The 27134-nt window shown below is 37.0% G+C and overlaps 1 protein-coding gene across 1 annotated transcript in view; it reads right to left on the bottom strand.

Moving 5' to 3' along the window:
• LOC121369724 (protein O-mannosyl-transferase TMTC2-like) overlaps positions 1-25948 on the bottom strand; it is an 88482-nt gene extending 62534 nt beyond the window's left edge. Inside the window, exon 1 of the mRNA XM_041494777.1 lies at positions 25816-25948. Within this exon, the coding sequence (XP_041350711.1) occupies positions 25816-25901 (86 nt within the window). The 5' untranslated portion in view covers positions 25902-25948. The remainder of the gene's footprint in view (positions 1-25815) is intronic.
• Between the last annotated feature and the right edge of the window lie 1186 nt (positions 25949-27134).

The raw sequence follows: 27134 nt of genomic DNA, 5'->3' as shown, positions 1-27134 counted from the left end.
AAACACAAGCTGATGCGCATGAATGTCTGGTATATGAAAAGTGTGTAATTACTGTATGTACTTTGTGTAATGTTATGCCGTTATGTTGAGTGTAACTGACCAACCTCTGCAATTGCCTATGGTAAGGATTAAAAGATATGTGTTTCAAGTTTCATCCTTGAAAAAAAATAGGGTAGGTAGGTAGGAAGGTTTTGTTTTCTTACAAATCAAATCAAACCAAGAAACTGTGATCGGCTAAGGTGTTCTGAATCTACTTTGATGATTGCAAAAAAATCAAGTTCATGATTTAGATTTTATTGATTTATTTATTTATGGTTTTTTTTGCTTAAAACCATTTCAGGGTCGCTCATAAAATTAAGGTAGGTCGGGAAACTGGAAACATGTATATTTTTGTTAAGGCCTAATCAGCAATGCTGTGGAGTTTTTAATTATCTGCAGCATTCTTTGCATGTTGTTGGCAGGGTTTTTTTTTAAGTGTACGTTTTCTTGTTGACAAAAACTATATGCAAATCTGATATAAATTAGCCTATCTTTTTATGAGTTGGCATTCAATAATGCAGGCCAGTGCACCACGACTGGTATATCAAAGGCCGTGGTATGTACTACCCAGTCTGTGGGATGGTGCATATACAAGATCCCTTGCTGTTAATCGAAAAGAGTAACCCATGAAGTGGCGACAGCAGGTTTTCTCTCTCAATACTGTGTGGTCCATAACCATACATCAGACACTTTATAACTGTAAATAAAATGTGTTGAGTGCGTCTTTAAATAAAACATTTTCTTCCTTCAATAATATTGGGCGAGACGTAGCCCAGTGGTAAAGCGCTTGCTTGATGCGCGGTCGGTTTGGGATCGATCCCCGTTGATGGGCCAATCGAGCTATTTCTCGCTCCAGCCAGTGCACAATGACTGGTACATCAAAGGCGGTGGTATGTGCTATCCTGTCTATGGGATGGTGCATATAAAAGATCCCTTGCTACTAATCGAAAAGAGTAGCCCATGAAGTGGTGACAGCGGGTTTCCTCCTTCAATATCTGTGTGGTCCTTAACCATATGTCTGACGCCATATAACCATAAATAACATGTGTTGAGTGCGTTGTTAAATAAAACATTTCCTTCCTTCAATAATGCATTGTGTTTTGTCTGAGACAAGTAGGATAGCTAGAACTTTCTGTCCTTTGAGGTCAGAGCAATTACGAAAAATCTTTGGGAATGTATGACAATTAATTTACCGTAAATCCTTGAATATAGGCTTTCATGACACTCTGAGAGCAGGCTTAATTCTATTCAAAGCAGGCCTCTATTGAAGGGTTTTACAGTAAACTCCTAATTATTACATACATGTAATCTTTCCTACTATAGTTCATTTCAAGTTAATTCATATTTCAGGTTACATCAACTTGTACATAGTTACTGCTGCACATGAATGGTTTGCTGATTCAACACAGAGAAATAAAATGTGACAAGCATGGAACACCAAATCCAATTTCCTTCAAGAACAACATCACTTTAAGTGAAAAATCATAAAGGGCCCATTCACAAAATGGAATCCCATTTCACGGCAATAACGAAGGCCCACGCGATAAATTTTATTATTCATCTATTTGTGGACGAAAGGTCTTCATGTATCTTCAGTTATTCTCAACTATAATTACATACTCATTGATTTTTACCAATTTTTGATGCCTCCGGCGATGGCAGGATTCAAAGTCTGCAGACTGAACCACATCACCTTCATCACACTCATCATGACAACTGAAGATATACATCAATTATTTAAAACTACAGCTACAGTATCTCCAGATATTCTTGATAGAAATGTTTGTCAGTTGAGCTGTTCCTGAATTGATTACATGGGTGGGTGGCTGGGAGGGCACTGGAAATGTTGGGTTTTTTTTACTTTATGACCAATGGGTCATGTAATCTTTTACATGGATTAAACAGAAGTATATTTTATGCATGTAGGTGGTGGGGGAAAATACACTTCCCAGCCACAAACCCCATCCCAATGATCTATTCCAGATCAGGCCTGACTACAGTCTGTTTCAGAACATCAAGAGAATACTCCTGTGTTGTCTCTGTACTAGCATTAGGCTGGCAACAAAACTGACACAATATATCAGTTGAAGATCAAAGAAATTTTATATTTGGTTGTTTCTTTTTGTGTGGTTTTTTTTTTTAACAGAAACCTGAAAATAAAGTTCTGATATAGTTTGAAATTGATGGTACACCAATGAGGAGGTGGAGGGGGGATGGGGTTAGTTGAATCACAAAGTATATAATCACCTGAGGTGTGATGCTCTGTGGACTAACTGAATCCCCTCTCCAACCATTCCAACCAGTGCCCTAAGATTGGTGTATCAAAGGGCTCATTATGAAAATGTAATATTCTGTCTATGGAAAAGTGTATATATAAAAGATAATACCAAATTTAATATTCTGTCTATGGAAAAGTGTATATATAAAAGATAATACCAAATTTAATATTCTGTCTATGGAAAAGTGTATATATAAAAGATAATACCAAATTTAATATTCTGTCTATGGAAAAGTGTATATATAAAAGATAATACCAAATTTAATATTCTGTCTATGGAAAAGTGTATATATAAAAGATAATACCAAATTTAATATTCTGTCTATGGAAAAGTGTATATATAAAAGATAATACCAAATTTAATATTCTGTCTATGGAAAAGTGTATATATAAAAGATAATACCAAATTTAATATTCTGTCTATGGAAAAGTGTATATATAAAAGATAATACCAAATTTAATATTCTGTCTATGGAAAAGTGTATATATAAAAGATAATACCAAATTTAAAGACAGGAAGGAGGGAAATGTTTTATTTAACGACGCACTCAACACATTTTATTTATGGTTATATGGCATCGGACATATGGTTATGGACCACACAGATATTGAGAGAGGAAACCCGCCGTCACCACTTCATGGGCTACTCTTTTCGATTAGCAGGAAGGGATCTTTTATATGCACCATCCCACAGACAGGATAACACATGCCACAGCCTTTGATATACCAGTCGTGGTGCACTGGCTGGAGTAAGAAATAGCCCAATGGGCTCACTAACAGGACCATATTTAAGTGCAGCTCACAGATATATATGATGAACTTGCCAATTCAGTTTAAGTATTAACCTTAGCTCATTTCATGTTAAACACACAAGTGAAAATCTGCTCAGACAAGCAACATGCATGTTAGTTGCCCTGTGGACAAGTACAAATGTTCAATGCAGTTTTATTTTGAGCAATCAAAATCATTATCCTTGTACATGTATAAAACAAACCATTTATTTGGATATGTGAAAATATTGGTGGAGAAGTCGATTTTGAGATGTATTTGTCCAATGGACTATGGAAATATTATTTTATTTCTATTACTGCATCTGGAACGCATACCGTAAGATTTGTATATGTTTGTAGACGTGTATACAATATATACAATGCAGTAATACTATTAGCAAGTCTACAAATATATTAAATATTTTATTTATTTTATTGAAGTTTAGCCATACATACAGATCTATATGAATAATAATACTGGGAAATGAAATAGGTTATTTTTTCTACATGTAACCAATTCAAAGCTTTTAATAAAATAATGATTATGTGGAATGGAAACACTTGGCTGTTCGTCTTGAAACTGGTCCAATTTTCATTGTTGTTCCTGGTAAGTGGAAATGACTATAGTATACATGTATGTGCCATATACTACCGGGAAAACCTGGTTAATGTTGTAGACCTAAATATTAATGGCTGCCCGGTCCTGGGGCCCTTTAGAAGATTACTGGTAATGGTCTGCCGGTGTGGGAACTTGACTGTTTAAAACAGATTTATGTATGGCGTTCACATGAAAAGACGACCTTTAGTGCTTTAGAAGCAGATATATTATAATGCTGTTCACTGACCTGTGTCTCTGAACAACAGTTCAATGAGCACTTTTTTAGTCTCCATTATGATGCTATAATGACACCAAGATCTGTTGTAGTTTTATGGCTTCTGGCTTTCACAGAGTGGTCTCGGTTTAAACCGGATTTGCTGACAAATAAAGTAGGATAATTGTTTTGATTATGGTGGGTAGGTGAAGTTGGGAAGACCAACTGAGTTTATGCTACAATTAATATTATTAATACACTTTGTGTGAAATTGTCCTGTTTTTAGGTTTGGATGATAGTGGATTTTTGCTAAATCTAACATATAATCAACTGGGTTTATGCTAAAATTAATACACTTTGTGTGAAATGGTCTGATTTTCAGGGTTGGCCAACAGTGGATTTTTGCTATCACTTCCATCAATCAGCTATCTAGGATATAACTGAAAATCTGTAATTGGCTGAAGTGGTCCAAATGCAATCATGCTAATAAGGTGCCTCTTGAATCTTGCCAGGGCTGGACATAGTCCAGTGGTAATTAAAGCACTCGTCTGATGTGCTGTCAGTTATGGATCGATCCCCGTCGCTTGACTCATTGGGCTGTTTCTCATCCCAGCCAATGCTCCGCAACTGGTGAAACAAAGGCCATGTGATTTAGGAATAATAAACTAAACAAAAAACATCAAGCATTCTGAGACTACTGCAAAAGCAATACATGTCCCCTACCAAAAGAAAGAAAGAAATGCTTTATTTAATGACACACTCAACACATTTTATTTACGGTTATATGGCGTCGGGCATATGGTTAAGGACCACACAGATATTGAGGGAGGAAACCCGCTGTTTCACCACTTCATGGGCTACTCTTTTTGATTAGCAGTAAGGGATCTTTTATATGCATCATCCCACAGACAGAGTAGTACATACCACAGCCTTTGATAAACCAGTCGTGGTGCACTGGCTGGAACAAGTAATAGCCCATTGGGCCCACCGATGAGGATCGATCACACACTGACCACGCATCGAGCAAGTGCTGTACCACTGGGCTACACCCTGCCCCCGTCCCCTACCTGTATTTTCCAAGTTCAATGATCATAACTATGAAAAATGGGCAAATCACCACAAAGTCAAACTTGATATAAAAGGTATGTAAAAGTCCATGATAAAGGCATAAAGCTCTATACAAAATTTCAGCTCGATATCTTGATGCATTGTGAAAAATAAATCCAGAAATCTATACAGACAGAGACAGAGACAGAGACAGAGACAGAGACAGAGACAGAGAGACAGAGACAGAGACAGAGAGAGAGAGAGAGAGAGAGAGAGAGAGAGAGAGAGAGACAGAGAGAGAGAGAGAGACAGACAGACAAAACCGAGTGTCATTCAGTTGGATTGGTAAGGGACAAATAACAACAGTGTACTCTGGGGGTTTTCTCATCCTCATGGCTGCTGTATGTACTGTCCTCCCTCCCTCCCTCAGTCTCCCTCCCTCCTGCTCTCTCTCTCTCTCTCTCGCTCTCCCTCCCTCCCTCTCTCTCTCTCGCTCTCCCTCCCTCCCTCTCTCTCTCCCTCCCTCTCCTCTCTCTCTCTCTCTCTCTCTCTCTCTCTCTCTCTCTCTCTCTCTCTCTCTCTCTCTCTCTCTCTCTCTGGTTAAGGACCACACATATATATATATATATATATGCTAAAGACTTGCTCTCTATAAAGCGCATGTAACTGGGAGTAGGGGTGAGGGTTTCCAGATCCCCTTTTATGTTCCACCCTACTGAATCTACCACCAACACCAACCAATGTAATAGAAAGTAATCCCCCATAAAGCAAGTCAGAACTTATTTCCCTGTACACGCTAAAGACTTGCTTCTCTATACCTCGCTCTATAACATCTAACAGTATAAGATCCAATAAAACGTATCAAAGCCATTGGTTCGGATATAAACTTTCAATTACCGGGTAGTAAACCACACTGGAGAGCACCTGAGGGACAGCACATAATCACAGGTCATTCCGTTTACGACTGTCATTATTCCGCGCTAGCCTTCCAACAAGTCAATCTGTGCGCGGCTGTGATTTGTAACACTAATGACAAAAGCTCAAACGTGTACCATGTACGATAAGCCAGCCCCTGGCGAAACCACAAGTTGAAACAATAAAAAAGTGAAGATTCTTCTTGATAAGAGCCAGATCTACAAGGTACAGGTAGTCATCATGTCATCGGTTTGTCGTCATCTCAAGCATGAAATTGCCCAAAGCTGTACATGTGTGTATGTTAAACGAGGTTTTTATACCTTGGCACAGCCAATCGAGAATCATAAGTGTGTGATCAATTGTTTTTCATAAGGCCATCCTTTAAAGGGATATTCCTGAGTTTGCTGCATTGTAAGATGATTCTGAGTAATAAAATATTTCTACGATTAAACTTACATAGTAAATATATTCTTTTGTTTAGAATATCAGTGTCTCTATATTCAATGTGTTTCTGGTCATGTTAATATTTGTAAGAAGCCCAAACTGGATTTTGTCTTCAAATAATATCGTACATACGATAAAATGAATATTTTAGGAAATAAAATGAAATTTAACCTCGTACAACTATTACAATTATCAGAAACATGTTTAATATATATCCACAAATATTTTATGCAGAAAAATATATTTGATATGTAATTACAATCGTTAACTCTCTGTTAGTCGATAATATTTTAAAAATTGCAGCAAACTCAGGAATGTCCCTTTAAAATTTAATAATATGGTTATCTGACTGGGTATAAGGTCATTCTTTAAAATTAATGGTATGGTTATACATGTATATAAAGAGTGTGACACCCAATAGCCGATATATTTTTGTGCTGGGATGTCGTTAAATATTCAGTCATTCATATATAAAGAATAACTTCTGACCATCTTAAGATGCAAATACAAGATGTTATTTGTACGTACTGTACTAAAGTGAATGATTTGCCATTTGACCCAAGCAGTATATACAAAACATTATTTGTACACACTGTACTATAAAGTGAATTATTACAGAGTAAGTTTTTGAAAATCTAACATAAAATATTTGAGTCGAGTCAGTGACCGAAAATATTGAAATTTATCCAGTCATCATATCTCACCAATGTATATAATGACTGCAGGATAAATCAACATGCTTACCTTTGTTTGATAACACAACAGCAATGTGTAATTTTGTGCTGGGGCCTAGTTAAACATTTATTCATTCATTGATTCTTCCATCATGGTATAGAGAGAATAAATAAAACCTGCTGCCGGCAGTACTGTTATGGAAATCATGAAGGGATCTTTTATAAGCACCGGCCTCGGTGGCGTCGTGGTAGGCCATCGGTCTACAGGCTGGTAGGTACTGGGTTCAGATCCCAGTCAAGGCATGGTATTTTTAATCCAGATACCGACTCCAAACAATGGGTAGGTAGGTGTAAACCACTTGCACCGACCAGTGATCCATAACTGGTTCAACAAAGGCCATGGTTTGTGCTATCCTGCCTGTGGGAAGCGCAAATAAAAGATCCCTTGCTGCTAATCGGAAGAGTAGCCCATGTAGTGGCGACAGCGGGTTTCCTCTCAAAATCTGTGTGGTCCTTAACCATATGTCTGATGCCATATAGCTGTAAATAAAATGTGTTGAGTGTGTCGTTAAATAAAACATTTCTTTCTTTCTTTTATCAGCACTTTTTTTAGACAGACCAGTACATACCACAGCCTTTGATGTACAAGTTATGGGCCACTGGTTCGCATTGGGGAGAAACAAGAGCCATTACAGGTGATCTAATCTGCATCTCACCCTTGGATAAGTCTGTTATTGACTTGCATGCATTACTAGTAAATACATATATACTCTTCAAAAAAGTAGGGGAACTCTAATAAGAATTTAATTGGGCAAACATTACAACCAGTAGTTCAGTATCACAGGAGGTTTTATGACCACCAAAGATCTTGAAGGACGACTGGGGTCACAAGTGAAATTTGAAAGTTGATGGGGTTTTTATCACTAAATCGCATATTCAAACAATAAAAACGACTAAAAACAAAACAATAACAACTGTATGATTAACAGAATGAAAAAGATTGACAGAAATAATGTTCCACGGTGACTAATGGACCTTCCAGGAACTTGTCAAAATAGAGAATGACACCCCACATGTGTATGGGGCAACTGCGTGATGCATGTGCAAACTATGGAATGTGTTTCGGTGTGTTGATAAACAGACCTGAACGTTCTTTACTAGGATGTCTGTGGTCAAAACGTATGTTCGGTCTAATAGTTGATATTAACATTAATAGTGCAGGTTCCCCTACTTTTTTGAAGACTATATTTACAAGGCTTAAATGCCTGTGCTAAAGCGCTCACTTGATGCAGTCAGTCTAGGATAGATCCCTGTCAGTGGTCCATTGGGCGGTTTCTCGCTCCAGCCAGTACATCACAATTGGTATATCAAAGGCTATCCTGTGTGGGATTTTGCATATAAAAGATCCCTTGCTACTAATGGAAAAATGTAGCAAGTTTCCTCTCTTAAGACTGGTTATTTAGCTATTTCCCATTCCAACTAGTGCTCCACAACTGGTATTTCAAACACTGTCTGTGGAATGGCACATATAAAAAGATTCCTTGCTACTGATGGAAAAATGTAGCAAGTTTCCTCTCTTAAAACTACATGTCAAAATTACAAAAAATTTGACATCCAATAGTCGATGATTAATAAATCAATGTGCTCTAGTGGTGTTGTTAAAAAAACTAAACCTTTTTGTTACAGAATACATGAATACTGAGATTTCAAGTCCACATGTACTTGGCTTCTTCTTTCTTTTTCTTTTAAATTTTGACAATTTCATAGCAGCATGAAACAATTTAAATGCTGTGTCCTCTGTATCGAAGCATTGCTAGGCTTAATTCAACATAGTATGATGGGTTAGCCGTGGCTGTCCCACATGTTCTCAGGTACTGTGAACAAAAGAATGCATTTCGAAAATGTTTTCATCAAAGGAGCAAGTTTGAAAAACACAGCATGACAGATTTGCACACAGAAAACCCCATGAAAGGAGTATCCTCTACTCAAACATAATGAGAAGCACTGAAGCCGTGACACAGATGAGAATACAAAGTAAAAACTGTTGCAAAAGCAATTTGATTTCCTCCGACCGAATTATCTCACCAAGGCTTTTAACACAATTACCAACACATTCGGTCCTACTGTGATGAGGAAAATAAAGCACATTCTGAGGAGAGGCTGTCAATTGTTAGGGGGTTACCACTTTTATTCTGTTTCAGCTTGATCCCATTAAGATTCAAGCATGCTCTCCTATCTGAGATGTTTGTCCAGAACAGTGACTACTGACCTCAGTGGTTAAGCCATTGGACTTAAGGTTGGTGGGAACTGGGTTCACCTCCTGGTACTGGCTCCCACCCTGAGTGAATGTAATGACTTTCTTTTCTTTTTTTTTCTTTTTTTTTAACAACTTTTATGTGCCTGGGTTGTTGTTTTTTAATGTAATGACTTAATTTTTAGGTGTAAGGCTATTACACAGACTTCTCTCTGATTAGAGACTAACCCACTGTCCTGGACAAACAGTCCAGATAGCTGAGGTGCGTGCCCAGGACAGTGTACTTGAAGCTTAATTGGATATAAGCATGAAAATAACTACAAACAAAATGACATGGCCAACTGTTGGTTGTTAAGGAGAGTAAAGGCAGTGTAGTAAACTTACACCTTTTGTTTTGAGTCAGTAAAACTCTGCGCTGAATGGGAGCTGGTAGAGATGAGAACTCAATACCTACCAGCCTTAAGTTTGATCAGTGGTGTAGTTTGGGTTGCCAGTGTCCGGAGCAAGGCAAGTATTGCACCCCCTAACCAGTGGATCATTAGCACTGTCCATATAATGACTTACTTCTAGCAGGTTTAATTGTTATGCGATGTTGTATGTGTCAATAATTTACAGTTAGAACAATAGTGTGACATCACAAGTTTGGATTAAGAGGAAAATAACACATATTCTATGAAGAATCGGTCAGTTTTTGTATGTTTAACTACTGGTTTCCAGACAAACCTGTCCATATAATGACTCATTTCCAGCAGGTTTAATTGTTATATGCGATGTTGTATGTGTCAATAATTTACAGTTAGGACAATAGTTTGACATCACAAGTTTGGATTAAAAGGAAAATAATGCATATTCTATGAAGAATCGGTTAGTTTTTGTATGTTTAACCGCTGGTTTCCAGACAAACTTGTCCCTATAATGACTCACTTCCAGTCGGTTCAATTGTTATGCGGTGTTGTACGTGTCAATAATTGAGTGATTTCCTGCTGTCACTGATTAGAATGACTGCTGGCTTATACTCAACATGCAACATGTCTATCCATCAACCTGAAAATAAATGACATATTTTCAGCCAGGACAGTCGACTATAAAACAAAGGAAATATGTCTTTGTTAATGAGCTTGAAGTACATGTAGCTCATCTGAGGTACTTGGGTCGGACGATCAAACCCTGTTGGTGACCTCATTCCCTGATTGTTTTTTCCAATCCCAACCAGTGCTCCATGCCTGAATTTGATAATTGTGTAGAGCTAGGCGGTATTGAAATTTGAGGTTCTGTATCGATATCAGTATTAGGTTCACCCACTAATTTCATGTAAATAAAATTAAATTTTGCTAATTTCATGTAAATAAAATTAAATTCTGCTAATTTCATCTAAATAAAATTAAATTCCATACACAAGGTTCGTCTGATTTTATACCCAACCCATTTTGCATTTGTCAGATATATTGTTGGTGCTTTAATAAATGGCATAAAAGATTTTTCAATACTGAAATTTCGATATTTTGAAATTTGCTCCGTACAGTAAATCAGTATTGACATGATACTGATACCGAACGATATATATGGTATACCGCCCAGCTCTATAATTGTGAAAACCCACTAAATGTTTTTATTAGCAGCAAGGGATCTTTTATATGCACCATCCCTCAGACAAAATAGTACATACCAAGGCCTTTGCACTGTCAGTGTATTCTGATGGTGTGCCATATTTTGGTGGAGTGTGCTCATCTTAAAGACACTAGAAAAGATGTATTTGGACAACAAAATGCGATGGAATCATTTCGATTCCATCCAGACCTTTTACTACAATTTTTATGTGATACTGACTTTTATTCTAAATTTTAATTTTATATATCTGTGATATTTGTATTTTTTGCACAGTTCTTTACACTGTGTTTTTATTTAACTGTTGAATATTTGTATTGATTTTGCTCATCACTTTAGTTTTGCCTTTACCATAGTTTGACACACAATAGCCAATGTAATTTTCGAGCAGGGTTCATTAGTTCATTCATTCATACCAAGGCCTCTGATACACCAGTCACTGATTGGGATGAAGAAAAACTAATTCAGTCCACCGAGTGTGTTCTATCCTATGAAGTCCCGGATCAGGCTTCTGGCTATCCAAAAACAGGATCCGGGACAGACATGCTCGAAACCGTAGTGGTACAGGAGCATGTTAAAATATATCGCACTCGCACTCTACCCTATTATCAAAGCACGTCAGCCAAGTGCTCTACCAACTGCGCTAAATCCAGCCCCTATATAATGAAGAAGTCACCTAGCTATCACCTCCCACATCTAACAGAGTAATTTAGCCCTCTTATGACACCCCGTTAGTGTGTCCATTGGGCTATTTCTCACTCCAGCCAGTGCACCACGACTGGTACATCAAAGGCAGTGGTATGTGCTATCCTGTCTATGGGATGGTGCATATAAAAGATCCCTTGCTGCTAATCGAAAAGAGTAGCCTCCCTCAATATCTGTGTGGTCCTTAACCATATGTCCGATGCCATGTAACCATAAATAAAATGTGTTGAGTGCATTGTTAAATAAACTATTTCCTTCCTTCCTTCCTTCTTCTTATGACAAGTGGATGCTTCTTAAGACAGATGGAAACAACATCATTGTTTCAGAAGTAAAGGGCATGCAGGTGCTTGTGCAAGAATTTAATGCATGGGTTTCGTGTGTGTGTGTGTGGTGGGGGGGGGGGGGGGCGGTCTGGACTCTGGAAAGTGAGGATGCTAGGGGGATAGAGGGTCAAGTTACACTCCACTATAAAACATACATAAAATTTTTTTCACTTAAACAGGTGTGAGTGAGTGACCTGCTTCTATCAGACCGTGGTGATGACCGACATCTATTGACGTCTTATCATAACACAGCCCTACATGTGAGTACATAATCATTCATACATAAACACGGTGGTACATAGCTAGGCTCACATTCAGGTTACAATAAGATGTACCTTGTGGTTTTTCTGTATACAGTATTGGAGAAATATAAAGGCCATGATGAATGCTGGATCACCTAAAAATAACAATATTGTACATACCAGGAAGTAAGGGGGGAGGGTGTGTTTGATAATATACATGTTTTAGTCTTTCTGCATGCACTGCTGCAGAAAAAGGTTAAAATACATATAAATCTAATAAGTCTAATTTTGAGACTAATGACTGATTCTTAGTTTCTATAGAATTTGCCTCCAAATTAAAGTGTACAAAAGCATGGTTTGCTTTCCAATCCACAAAATAAATTTTGGGGCTTAATTGCAAGCCTAATGCCAATAGCGTAACCACTATACCAAAGAATGGTCAAATCCCCTCACCCCCCGGCAGCTGATAGACAGGCATGTTTATAGGTTACAGAATAAAGAAGGAAGGAAGGACTGTTTTTATTTAACGACACACTCAACCCATTTTAATTATGGTTATATGGCATCAGATTTATGGTTAAGGTCACAGGAGGATATCTGCTGCTCCAATGCAATGGGTAACTCTTTCCGCTTAACAGCAAGGAATCTTTTATATGCAGTATCCCACATACAGGATAGTACATACCATGTCCTTTGTTACACCAGTTGTGGAGCACTGACTGGAATGAGAAATAGCCATGGGGGTCAACTGATGAGGATGGATTGTTGACCGATCACACTTCAGGTTGAGCGCTTGACCACTGGGATATGTCCCACTCCAGGTTACAGAAGAACCCAGATAGAGAAGAAGTTTGTTTTGTTTAACAACGCCACTAGAGCACATTGATTTATTAATCATTGGCTATTGGATGTCAAACATTTGGTAATTCTGACATATAGTCTTAGAGAGGAAACTTGCTACATTTTTTCATTAGTAACAAGCAAAGGATTTTTTATATGCACTATCCTATAGACAGGATAGCACATACCACAGCCACTGATATACCAGTCATGCATGGTGCACTGGCTGGAGTGAGAAATAGCTCAATGGGCCATCAATGGGATCGATCCTAGACCGACCGCACATCAGGTGAGTGCTTGACCACTGGGTTACGTCCCACTCCAGGTTACAAAAGAACGGAGATAGAGAGACAAACAGAAAGCAGCACACCAGGCAACATACCACCACAGTCAATCAGTCAGTTGGCAGGGAAACCTGTATGGTTTGCCAAGCATCCAAACAAGTCACTCCACGACACCAAACATAACGACCATGGCCACACTCACACACATGTACACTGCAGGAATTACCTGTGCCCACACCATTTGTCAATATACATGTTTGTAAATAAATACACATGCAAGAATTTTTCACTCTGCACCTGTGTTTATACATCTATTGTTATGGGGAAAATGTCACCTGAAATATTATTTTGTCCTGTACAATCATAGGGTGTGGAATGTTTAACAACACAGACATATTGGTCAGCATGAATGTTTGTTAAATGGAATATGTCAGTTTATATGTACAGTGAAACTCCTCTAAACCGGACACTCTGGGAACCAAGCAAAAAGTCAGGTTAAAGAGGTATCTGGTTTAGAGAGGTTCTCTTCTGTACATATATTTAAAAAGGGATCATGGAAAATGTCCAGTTTTGAGGGAATTCCGGTTTACAGAGGGTCCGGTTTTGAGAGGTTTCACTGTACTTTAATCTGTGACTATTAAAGGAAAAGGAAAGAAATGTGTGTTTAATGACACCTCAGCCCATTTTAAAGCGATGACTATTTGGTGTTAAAGTTATGGTTTGTTTTGTTTAACAACACCATCAATCATCAGCTATTGAGTGTCAGACAGTCTAAGTCTTCAGAGAAAATCCAACTATATTTTTCCATTAGCAGTGTCTTTTATATGCTAATTACCATATACATGACAGCACATACCACAGCCATTGATATAGCAGCTGTGAAGCTTTATATATATAGCTTATTATACTGACTATAGTGAAAAAGGAAAAAGGAAAAATATAAAAATATAAAAATATAATTATAGTTTTTAATCCATCACCCAGTGGAGACAAAAAACATTTTAAGCCATCAATACACTCATACTTCAGGCCACTAAAAAGTGTGTGTGCAGGGGTGGGGTGGGGGGTGTTACATATTATAGTGGATTATACATATAGTAGAAGAAAAAAATAAAGGTTTTCAGACTCAAATTGTGGGGACCCAGGCCCTCCCTCCCAACCCTACAGATTCCAAAGGACCTATATTGTTTTTCATTTAGTAATTATCGTTCCAGCCAGTGCTCCATAACTGGTGTAACAAAGGCCGTGGTATGTATTATTGTCTGTGGGATGGTGCCTATAAAAGATCCCTTGCTGCTAATCAAAAAGAGTAGCCCATAAAGTGGCAACAGTGGGTTTCCTCTTTCAATATCTGTGTGGTTCTTAACCATATGTCTGACGCCATATAACCATAAATAAAATGTGTTGAGCACGTTGTTAAATAAAAAATTTCCTTCCTTCATTTAGTCATTTATTATTTTTATTTTATTCCAATCACTTAATGATGATCCTGCATCTTTTCAAATCCAGTTTCCAGTGCATTAAAGGAAACGTGCACATATATGCATGACATGTTTACATTGTACAATACCTGTTCATTAAGTAGCAGTACATATAATATAGATTTATGGTTATAATGGCCAATTATCCAGTCTATCGGTCAAGAGCTGGTTCCTGGTATAACAAACGTGACACACCAAGTGTCTGCTGTCAGATAAAGAGATTGGTGCTCGGATCTGAGAGAAGGCAAGCTTCTACTTGTACAGTTGTACCTGTCAACATCAGATAGGATCAGAACCAGCAAACATGATCCTCAGACAGACCACTGTAGTACAACATGTACTTAATCTACACAGACACACTGGGACATTGGGCAGGCCTGCAGGAAGCTGTTCTGCTATGTTTTATAGGTTTTTCTTTTCTTAGCTTGTTTTAGCATGGTGCAGCACCATGCCTCACTAGTCTAGCACCATCTAGCGGTGTCTTGCCTTATTTAGTGCAATGCTGTCCTAAGATTAACAAGCCTTTTTCAATAATTAATTCTAAAATTGTCTTAAAAAACCCCACTCATAAAATGTATTACATTTGTATTAATTAATAAAATATACCTATTATATAGTTTATCAATCATTTATTAAAACAAGCACAATAATTACATTTATTTTTATTTTTATTAATTGTTTTTGTCTTTAATGAAAATAAAAGTGTCCTGAAAATGATAAAAATGCTCCAAAACTAAAGTCTACCATGCCTTACCAACACTATTTTATATTCATATTTTAAAACTGTCTATCATCAAAGCACTCCCCGTGGCAAAGCGATTATCATTATGATTTAGGTGTATCATAAATTTAAAACCCACTGTCTATAATCAGGTGGGCTTTTCTATTAAATATATTAAGTGATAAAAAAAAAGGTGTGTTTCATCTCGACAAGTCTACATTTTATCTTTATTTTATGTCACTAAACACATTTGGAAATTGATTTAGTTAATATATATATATATATATATATATATATATATATATATATATACTCTTCAAAAGAAGAAACGCAAAACCACATTGTCGTAACATTTGGATTTAATTATTGAATGGTGAGTCCGATAATTACCAAATGTTGCAGGATTGTTCACAATTCACTCTAGTCCATTGTGAGTAAGTGATAGGACACACCACCAAGGTCAAGGTCATCTGGAGTCAATACCGGGTGTGGCCTCCGCGTGTGTTGACAACTGCCTGGCACCGCCTGCCCATTGAAGCAACCAGAGTACGGATGATGTCCCGGGGGATGGTGGCCCACTCGGCCTGCAAGGCTGCTGCCAGCTCGGGCAGGGTCTGGGGCTGTGGTTGTCGCTGTCGGAGGCGTCGGTCCAACTCGTCCCATAGATGCTCAATTGGGTTCAAATCCGGTGATATCGATGGCCAAGGAAGGACATTAATGTTGTTGTTCTGTAGGAAAGCCGTTGTGAGACGTGCTGTGTGAGGCCTGGCGTTGTCATGTTGGAACACTGCGTTGGCGTTGGCCATAACTGGAACGATGTGTGGCCGTGGATCTGGTCAATGTAGCCCTGTGCATTCAGGTTGCCCTGCACGTGGACCAGGTCAGTTCTGCCAGTGTGTGAGATGGCTGCCCACACCATGACACTACCCCTGCCAAATCTGTCCACTTCCTGCACGCAGTTTGCCGCATAACGTTCACCACGACGCCTATACACGCGACATCTTCCATCATGACGTCGGAGCAGAAATCGGGACTCGTCACTGAACCACACCTGTCTCCATCGCAGTTGAGGCCATTGTCGATGAATCTGGCACCACTGCAGTCGGAGTCGACGGTGTTGTGGTGTTAAGATGACACCTCGAACTGGACGTCTGGCACGAATTCCTACCTCACGTAGGCGGTTCCGTACGGTCTGGTCGGATATCCTGCGCAAACCTGGTATTGCTGCGGCTGTGGAGGTGGCAGTAGTCAATCGTTCCCGAAGGTGGCGTACCCGGATGTAGCGGTCCTGCCCGGGGGTAGTGACCCGTGGTCGACCGGATCTAGTGAGGTCACGTGTTGATCCATGTTGCTGGTAACGGTCCCACAGTCTGGAGATGGTGCTTGGGACACATGGAATGCCCTGGCAACGGCCGTTCTGGATTCGCCTGCGTCTAGTCGGCCGATGGCATTGTTTCTCTGCGGTTCACTGAGACGTGGCATGTCCTGGATTGTCAACTGTCGGCCAGATACAGAGGCCAGGCAAGCGAACACCCTGCACTTTTATACTGTCGGTGTTCATGTTGCACGTGCAGACAACGCACGTGCAGTGGTGACATGGTTTGCACGTGGCTGCGTTTTTGCGAATATTCACATTTTGGAACTTTATTGTACAGTAGCTGCGTTTTATCGAATGTAACCGTGGGAATGTGTTTGGGACATGCAATGACCTTATATTCACAAAGCATGAACCGGTAGGAAACATAAAATCAGAGTTATAACCCATTTGTACCCTTTTGCGTTTCTTTTTTTGAAGAGTATATATATATATATATATATATATATATATATATATACACACACACACATGTACATTATGGATTTAAATTTACAAAGTCTGTTTTTGTCTTACACATTTGTAACAACATGTAGGTACATACAAGTGGGTTCATGAATATCAGTGATGGAATGTTACATCTTGTAATATAACCTGCAGGTGTACCCTGTATTGCATTGCCTACCTGCAGCTGTGCGGAACTATTACTGGGCATTATGTATATCAAACCAGCATTAAAAATATTTAAAGCAACGTTCTTGACTTGTACATTAGCCATTGTAAAAAAATTTCAGTTAATAGAGAGCGTTCTTAAAAGGTACACCTTTTTTCACATCTAAAGGTTTTGAAACTCGGTGTCTATTACATGTACATTTGTATATATCTGGTCTAAGCACATGTTCCTAAAATAATTGTTTTAACGATACCACTAGAGCACATTGATTACTTAATCACGACTATTGGATTTCAAACAATTGGTAATTCTAACACGCAATCATCAGAGGAAACCCGCTACATTTTTCCTAATGCAGCAACGGATCTTTTATGTGCACTGTTCCAGTGACAGGAAAGCACATACCATAGCCTTTGACCTGTTGTGGTGTACTGGATGGAATGAAACAAAAAATCAATAAGGTGAATAGACCCACCAAGGTGGTTCGATCCTGTGATGCAAGCACCTCAACGAGCACTCAACCGACTGAGCTAAATCCTGCCCTATGTACAAGTTCCTGGTCATGCTAATATTTAGTAGAAGCTCAAACTGGATTTTACTTCCCAATAACTTTCTATAGTATATGTACAAATAATATGTACAGACAGACATAAAATCAAATTTGATCCGATCCGATAATATTTTAACATGCTCATATACCACGAGGGTTTCGAGCATGTCCGCCCCAGGGTTCAAATTTGAGCTATTACATATATAAAGACGACCAAAAACACTTTAGATACAAAATGTTCAATAATATTCTAACGGAGCTTGAACTTATTGATGGCACTGACGCCAATTGCAATTGCTGCAGTATCAATTGCCATAGATCAGGGGATTTACACATGGCAGAGTTTTGCTGCTGGATAAAATTTATTGCCACGAGTTGAAGGAATAATTATTGTTTTTTATATTTGCTGTAGAAGTTATTGGTTTAAAATTGCTGCAGGCAGGCTTAAAATTGCTATATTGAGCATTCTGCAGAAACATTTTAAAACTGAAATATAGTTAGAAATTATTATCTTTGTTGCCTTGTTCTGAGCACTCCATAATAAAGGCTTGAATTGTCTCAGTTGTGAAAACACACATAATTATACCAGACATGAATTTGGAAAACTGGTCTGGTACCAACCCACCTTTTGGCAATAAATTGGTTGTACATGTAATAGTGATTTCCCTAGAAATTAGGCAAGGCATGGTAGACCAAACACTTTTGGGGCATTTTCACCATTTTCGGGGCACTTGTTTTTCATTAAAAAAAATTTTTTAATTAAATTAAACATTAATGTAATTTATGTGCTTGCTTTAATAAATAAATGGCAAAAGATATAAAAGGCATATTTTATTAATTAATAATACCTTTTTGGGTGTTTTATAGGCAATTTTAGAATTAATTAGTGAAAAAGGCTGGTTTAATCTCAGGGCAGCATGGTGCTGATTGAGGCAAGATGGAGGTAGACTATTGAGGCATGGTGCTGCACCATGTTAAAACAAGCTAGGGAAAACACTATGTAAGTTTATTATCAATTATCAGTTATATGAGTCAATATGCACCAAATGATCATCTTTCAATAAATACAAATGGTTACAGTATATTATGATCTTCGGAAAAGAAATTAATATGACTCTGCACTTATTGTTGAGTTCACTATGACCTATAAAATACAGCATACAAATTTCATAAATGTTTGTTTTAATATTAAGTCAGTATCTCAGGGCTTCTAGAATTTTTACCAAATCCACTAGCCATGGGATCAGTGATTAATTTTTTTTACTAGCCATGATTAAAAATTCACTAGCCCTACTTTACTTAATACAATTTTACTAATTGTAATAATCGTATATGTTACCTAAAGAGATTAAAAACTTTCAAGATTAAGGGGCAGGGGTGAGGGCAGCATATTCATAATATTTACAAAATAGACTTAAATGCAGCATCTGACAGCCTTTTTTCACTAGCTGTCGGGCAAGGCAATAGTAGTTATTTACTAGCCCAACATTGAATATCACTAGCCATGGGAATGGGGCTACCATAATCAAGAAGCCCAGGAATCTGTTTTCTTTATGTGTGCATGAAAACAAACCACAACCCATCAGACGTCTTACAGATTTCACCATTTAGACTGTAGGACTGTAGGAATAATTACAGTTAACATTTTCCATGACAATCACTAAGCTAGAACTCAATCAATAATAAATGTTTGATTACAATCTAGATATTATAAGAACATCATTAATAGGATGCGGCATATTTATAATTACAAATGTGACAAAAATGGTAACATGTTTAACTTCCATTGCCTGATGCCTGGGGCTTGCAAGTGAAATTTTCATGTCAGACAAATAACTTCGTTAAATGCATATGCCCTGTGGCAATATTATTTTTACAACTGATGTTGGAGATATTCATGAAAATGTGTTTTGTAAATGTTGATATTATGTAAAGAAACTCTTTATTTGGGATTTTACCAAACAAAAACAAATCACAACTCAACTGCTTTATATTAAAAAATAAAAAAAATAAAAAAATAAAAGTTTTTTTTTGGTTGTTGGAGATATTCATAAAAATTAGTTTTGGAAGAGTTGATATTATGTAAAGCACTGTTTATTGGGAACTGTAGCAAACAAAAACAAATCACAGCTGAACTGCTTTAAAAATATATATTAATGTGGGGCAAGTACATTAATATGTGATCAGTACTTGCCCACTGACAAGTGAAATTTTTGAAAATTCTGAACCCCTGTTGGTGTCTTCTATATATGCAGTGTACTATAGATCAAACTGTATTCAATAGTTTGTTTTGTTTAATAACACCACTAGAGCACACCGATTTAGTAATCATCGGCTACTGGATGTCAACTATTTGGTAATTATGATATATGGTCTTAGAGAGGAAACCAGCAACATTTGTTCATTAGTAGCAAGGAATCTTTTATATTATATGCACAAACCTATAGACAGGATAGCACATACTGCAGCCTTTGATATACAAGTGGTTGTGCACTGGCTAGAACAAGAAATAGTCCAATGGGCTCACTGACAGAGATCAATCCTAAGACTGACTGTGCATCAAATGAGCAGTTTACCACTGGGCTACGTCCCTCCCTTTTAAACCTTGACCTAAATGAACATACATGTACTAGGAGACTATCAGAGTACAAATAAGTTAATTTTTACCTTGGAAGGATAGATGTTTCAGTAACCAAGCAGAACAAATAACCACACCCAATGCTCATGTTACTATTACTAACAGAGTAGAACAGGTTTAGAGAATGTACCCAGTAACAATTTAAACAAAGATACATTAAGTAAACAGAACCAAAATCCACACAAATCTACAGTGACTGTTACAATGACTGGCAGAAAAAAGAATGCATACCGTGTATATTTATAAAGCACTGAGGAGAACAATTTAAAAAAAAAGTCATCAAGTAAACATAACTAAATAAACACAAACCCACAGTGACTGTTACAATAACGTAACAGAAAAAATAACAGGTTCCGTGTATATTTTAGTGATTTCCCTAGAAATTAGGCAAGGCATGTTAGACCAAACATTTTGGGGGCATTTTTTTCATTTTCGGGGCACTTGTTTTTCATTAAAATTACACAAAAAATAATTGAAATAAATATTAATGTAATCTGTGTGATTGCTTTAATAAATGATGGCAAAAGATATAAAAGGCATATTTTATTAATTAATAATACCTTTTTGGGTGTGTTATAAAGGAAATTTTAGAATTAATTACTGAAAAAGGCTTGTTTAATCTCAGGGCAGCATGGTGCTGATTAAGGCAAGATGGTGCTAGACTATTGAGGCATGGTGCTGCACCATGATAAAACAAGCTAGGAAAAACACTACATATAATTTTTATTTATAAAACACCAAGAACAATTAAAAATAAAGATTTAAGTAAACAGAACCCAAAACCACACCTACCCACAGATATAACCAGATATCCTGTATTTATATTTTTAAAAAAAATATTAATAATAATAATTTTAAAATAATTTAAAAACTAAATAAATCAAAATACTCAAAAAACAAAAACATTCTGCTTTTCTGGTATTGTAATGTCCCCCCCCCCCCAACTCCAAAAAAAAAGAAAGTAAAAAAAACCTACCCCACCCCTTCCAAAAAACAAACAATAATACAATTTAGGCAAAGACTTATAATAATTACTAAAATCGAAAACTCCCACACCCACCCGAAACGACTACTGTCAAGATTACAATATAGGTAGCCCTGTCTACCTGGACAGGTTATGATAAGATTAAAGCCTTGTGTGTGGTTTATCATGGGTGAATGCCTATAAAAACAGTGGAGAATGGTCGACACCTCAGAACAACATTAGTATGGACACATTGTATGAGAGACTGCCTCGCAACTTTTCTTTTCAATATGTGTATGGACAGCGTCAGCGAGTGTTTGTCTTTTCGATTGTGCTGGTAAATCTGGGAGTCAGACCGTGCACCTGTTGAACTCACACTCTGTCCAGAAGGTGAACACCACATTGAAATGTGTGACGGTACAGGTTCATTCAAGATGGCCGAGCCAGAGTCCTAATGCTGTCAATAATTAAGCAGAGGCGTTTTTTGGCTGTCACTGGGTAATGTGATGTATGTGGGGGAGGGGGAATGGTGTTTGTGGGATGACAGGGCTCACCCTGCCCATAGCCAAATTAGCTAGGTGTAATTTTTATACAAAGTTGATAGAACCAGGGTATGTTTTGCCATTCACCAAATTTGCTAATTGTAAATTTTAAAAACAATATGCAAATTTTATTTTAGTTTGGCGAAATAATGTCATGTTATGATTGATGTTGTGTTGGAAAATAATGGTGGGTTTCTGCAATTTTTTAATTTAATAGATAACCTGACAAATTTTTCTGCACACCCAGAGCTAGCACTGACAACATTTAAAATTAGCAAATAAGATTTTGTTTAAACTAGCCATTTTTAATATATTTCCCAAGAAAACACTCTACATATCCGAAAATGTGGCTGAAACAATATTTTCCCCAGTGTAAGTCTTGGTGGTGGGGCAGGCATACATGTAATTGTTGGTCCTGGACATAAAATCAGCTATCTTTGTAATAACCTGAAGCTCTCTTTGTTTTAAAGAAACAATTCTGCTTTTTTCGACATTGTAATATTTACCAACTGAAAGATTGTTTTTAATGACTAAAATTGCATATTGATAGCTATCGGAATTCTTATGTTCTGAAATTAAAACTCATAAACTTAAGGATGACAAAAACTGCATACACTGTACATGAAGCCAGTACTGAGATGTGAACCCAGTACCTACCTGTCCTCAAAGTCTAATGACTTAACCACTACACTATCGAGGCTGGTATAATGTCCGTGTAGTGACCTTATTAGATGCTGTTATATATTCCTAATGAGCTACATGTTAATAATCAATCTCCTTTCTACGTGTGATTCAATTAGCAACCTAAAGTAACTTATTATTGGAGGAAATCCCTCGACTTGAAAACCATGTACGTGATTAACGTGAGGCCAATTAACTTATCTGCTGATGTCACACCTGTTACAACACTGACCTAGGTGCACCTCTAGTTCCTGCTAAATAACATGTAGGATGTGCTGCCTTACGGTGCCAGTATAACCCGTTATTTATAGACACATTCCCACCTGCACTTCGCTGCTGTGTTCAAACCTACATGTATATATATACAGCCTAGTGGAATAATGGATGGATGGATGGATGGATGGATGGATGGATGGATGGATGGATGGATGTAATGTTGGTTGGTTGTATGGATGGATGGATGGACAGACGGACGGAATGTTGGTTGGTTCTATGGATGGATGTATGAATGGTTAGACGGATGGGTGAATACATGTAGATAAATGATGGATAGATGGAAGGATGGATGGATGAATGTTGAATAAAACCTCAACATTAACAAAATATCTACTAATGGGTGCTAAAACAAATATCTAAAAACTGTAAACCCACAGCATGTTTTACTCGTAACACCTGCAATTTAATTAAAGAGAATATTACAATTGTCAGTAACACATTTCTGATCACTTAAAACAATTTGATCAAGAGCGGGTTTACATGTAGGTTACCATATATGTAGACTCTATACATGTATCAGACCTTGCTTTTTAAGGTGCAAGGGTGCAATTGCGCTCATACAGCGCACGTAATTTCAGCCTGACGAGGGTAAAAAACAGTGTACGTTACACTCAACAAACGGCGCACGTAACATAGATGGGTATATCTGTTAACAAAAATCAAGTTTCCATAGCTCATTTAGCTGATAGGAAGGTCCTTTTATTAAAACAATAAAAAATTAAAAACATGGCAGTGGCTTCCATGCAGTCGTTAAACTGGTATTTCTTTTTGTTGAACAAATCGGGAAATACTAGTTTAATAGACAATTTTGTATACGTACCAGTCAAAATCCAATCGGAGCTACACTGCCTATTTTATTTATTTTGGAGAGTGATTTTTCACTTGCCTTAGCATATTGAGGTGTGCGATTTTCCACTCGCCTGTAATTTTCAAAAACCAAGGACTGATGTATAATGCACTTGTAGTCTCTGTCAGTCATGACGTGCTGGGGTGTCATTAAACATTCATTTATTCATTCTACCAGTCACGACTGCATCAGGTTTTGTATTGGGTAATCAATCTAAGATTATTGTTTATTAATAAATGTTAATTAATCAAAGATTGTTTACTTGAAGTATTCAGTCCATGCACATATATTCATAAGAATAATTAGTACTTTGTATAATAATTATTTGCTAATAAGTTAATACTTAATCCAGTCTCCCTACAGATTCATGTACACATACTAATCCAGTTCTAAAGATATACATCGTAGAGTGAAAATATCTTATTAAACTTTGTTTTGTTTAACAACACCACTAGAGCACATTGATTAATTAATCATCGGCTATTGGAGGTCAAACATATGGTAATTTTGACATATAGTCTGAGAGAAAAAACCCACTACATTTTTCCATTAGTAATATCTGATAAAGTAAATGAAGTTATAATTTCACAGAGCTATACAAATACAATAACAAATAACCTAATATGATTCGACTTGCCTTGGAAGTGAAAAAATTATTTATTTTACAGGCCATAGGATTTCAAATTTGATAGGAAACACTTTTTCGGTTCCATGTCTTGTGATCATGGGAACCCATCAGAAACTTTAAAAAAAAAAATTATATGTATATTATTTTTGTTGAATAGTCGTACTCGACATAATAATCATGGGAAACGAAATTTTGGTTCCATGATTTTACCGACACGGTACCACCAGAAACAACTGTTTCCATGAAATCAGACGGCCTGTTTTACCATTCAGTCAGGAAATGGTGGAAACTCTAATGTTTCCTAACAAAACATTTTCTATTACAGTTAGTATTTCAACCAGAGTCCAGCATATTACGGTAGACTACCGTATATGACGGCAGCCAACTTTAAATTAAGGCAATCTGCCAGTTGGTTACATTATGAACTATAAACTGAAAGTTACAAACTTTCAGGATTATCAGAATTTTATTCACCAAGTTAAATAGAATTCATGTAACCAAATGATCGGTTACCTAGGTGAAAATCATGCGAACCAAGTTCTACTCTAGTTACTTAAGATTTTGAAATGTTGATCCATAGATTATAACCATTTTACATTGTGTAATAGCAATTTAAAAAATGTTTGTGTTATTATTTATTTTATTATTTGTTTTATAAATTATTATTTATTTTTAATATATTATTATGTTTAAATTATTTTAAATTAATATTATTTGTTTTCTATTATTATTATTTATTATTATTAATTTTAGTTGTATGTTTTTTTAAATTTATTTATTTATTTTGTATTGAGGAACTTTAACATTCAATGCTAATCAATTAAATGTATTGATTTCAACGAACAGTCTGAAATATACTTTATTTAAAACTTTATGAGTATTATGTAAATACCAATATTACTTCGGCTTACACCTGTTACCTGTAAGCTACATGGTATTAACCTGCAGCATTATCTAATAAAACACCCTGTTTTACAACTTTACGAATCGTCACAAACGACAACCAGGCAATAAAAACTCAATACACTCTGATCCCGGCCACTCGATCCCTCATATAACAACGATGTCCCACCGCGAACACGAAATAATCACCCTCCCCCATATTATAGCCCTCCCCTCCCACCATCACCAACCGACAACAGAGGCGCGAGTTTCACACCTGACTCCGCTTTAATCTTCGCCGACATTGGGGGCACGGGACAACGTGCAAGCGTCCGCGCGGCGCACGCGCTATTTCACCACTGACGTCGTGATTAATGCCGCTTACCTGTCGTCGTAGGCGAAGTCGGCACGGAGTGTGTTGAGGTAGAGACCCAGAGCCGCCAAACTCGCTGCTACAACCGAGTAGTCCATCTCGTAAAGTCTCCGATACCTTCTGCCATGTCCGATTTATTTACCTCAATGAAACAAGCCTGGCGCATGCGTGGTGGCGTGGCAGACATAAACCCGATCAAAAAGATTCGACGCTGGCATGCCGCTGACGGCTTAAAAGCTTTTGTTGGGGAAGTTTCGTGCGTTCATAATCAAACTATCGGCAGGTCCAGTTTTGTTAGTGTAATACACACACGCATTCGCTTTGAGAGGTTTTCGTGCAGAAAATAGAAAACTAAGACCTATGACTATTTTTGTTTCATGTATTTACAATTTTAACGTGGTACAGATTAATGTTATTAAATTGTACCAAAGATGGTTAAACAGAAGTATATTTAAAACATTAATTAGACCGTATAAGTTTACTGATAACAAACGTAAGCAAAATACAACTATTACTGAGAATTAACTGAAACGGGTATTATAATAAATTAATGATGGAAAAAACACCTGTCAAACTTTAATACAATATTCTTCAAACATAATTATTGTTATTAATATCGCAAAACAGATGTTTAAAAAAATCATATTATATTTATAAAAGTGTTTTTATGATATGACATATTAACTTAAGTTCTAAACTAATTTAGAAAATAGCTACATGTGTATCATAGAATGTTACAGATGGGTTTCTACAACATTTTGACAACCTTAAAAATAAAAGTTTAAAATAATATTTATAGCATTAGATTTCATAAAGTATAATTTCATATATTGCTAATCGAAAAAGAGTAGCCCATGAAGTGGCGACAGTGGGTTTCCACTCTCAATATATGTGTGGCCCTTAACCATATGTCTGACGCCATATAACCGTAAATACAATGTGTTAAGTGCGTGTTAAATAAAACATTTCTTTCTTTCTTTCTTTCTTTCTTTCATATAGTGTATATTCATTTCCCTTGTCTTTTTGCAGGTGAAACTACTAAAGTTGTGTTCGTCAGTTTATTATTGGAATTATAGCAATTTTGGGAGGTGCAGTTTGTGGATTATGTTTTCCTTGGATTGCGTTTTCTAAAAATGTTAATGTTTTGTTTTATTAATTAACTATTTTTCTTACACACCCGTTGGTGAGAACCCCATGCGATATTTTTGGTTACACATGGTTGTTAACACATGTGCGTGTGTTAACAATTTCAAGACATACGACTGGCTGCTCCTAGGTGATGACCAGGTCACCAATGCATACAACCAATGAAAAACTACACGATGGAAATC

The sequence above is a fragment of the Gigantopelta aegis genome, chromosome 4 (assembly GCF_016097555.1).
Source record: "Gigantopelta aegis isolate Gae_Host chromosome 4, Gae_host_genome, whole genome shotgun sequence".
Classification (NCBI taxonomy): domain Eukaryota; kingdom Metazoa; phylum Mollusca; class Gastropoda; order Neomphalida; family Peltospiridae; genus Gigantopelta; species Gigantopelta aegis.
Note: the sequence above shows the minus strand (reverse complement) of the source record. Positions and strands in the feature narration are given on the sequence as shown.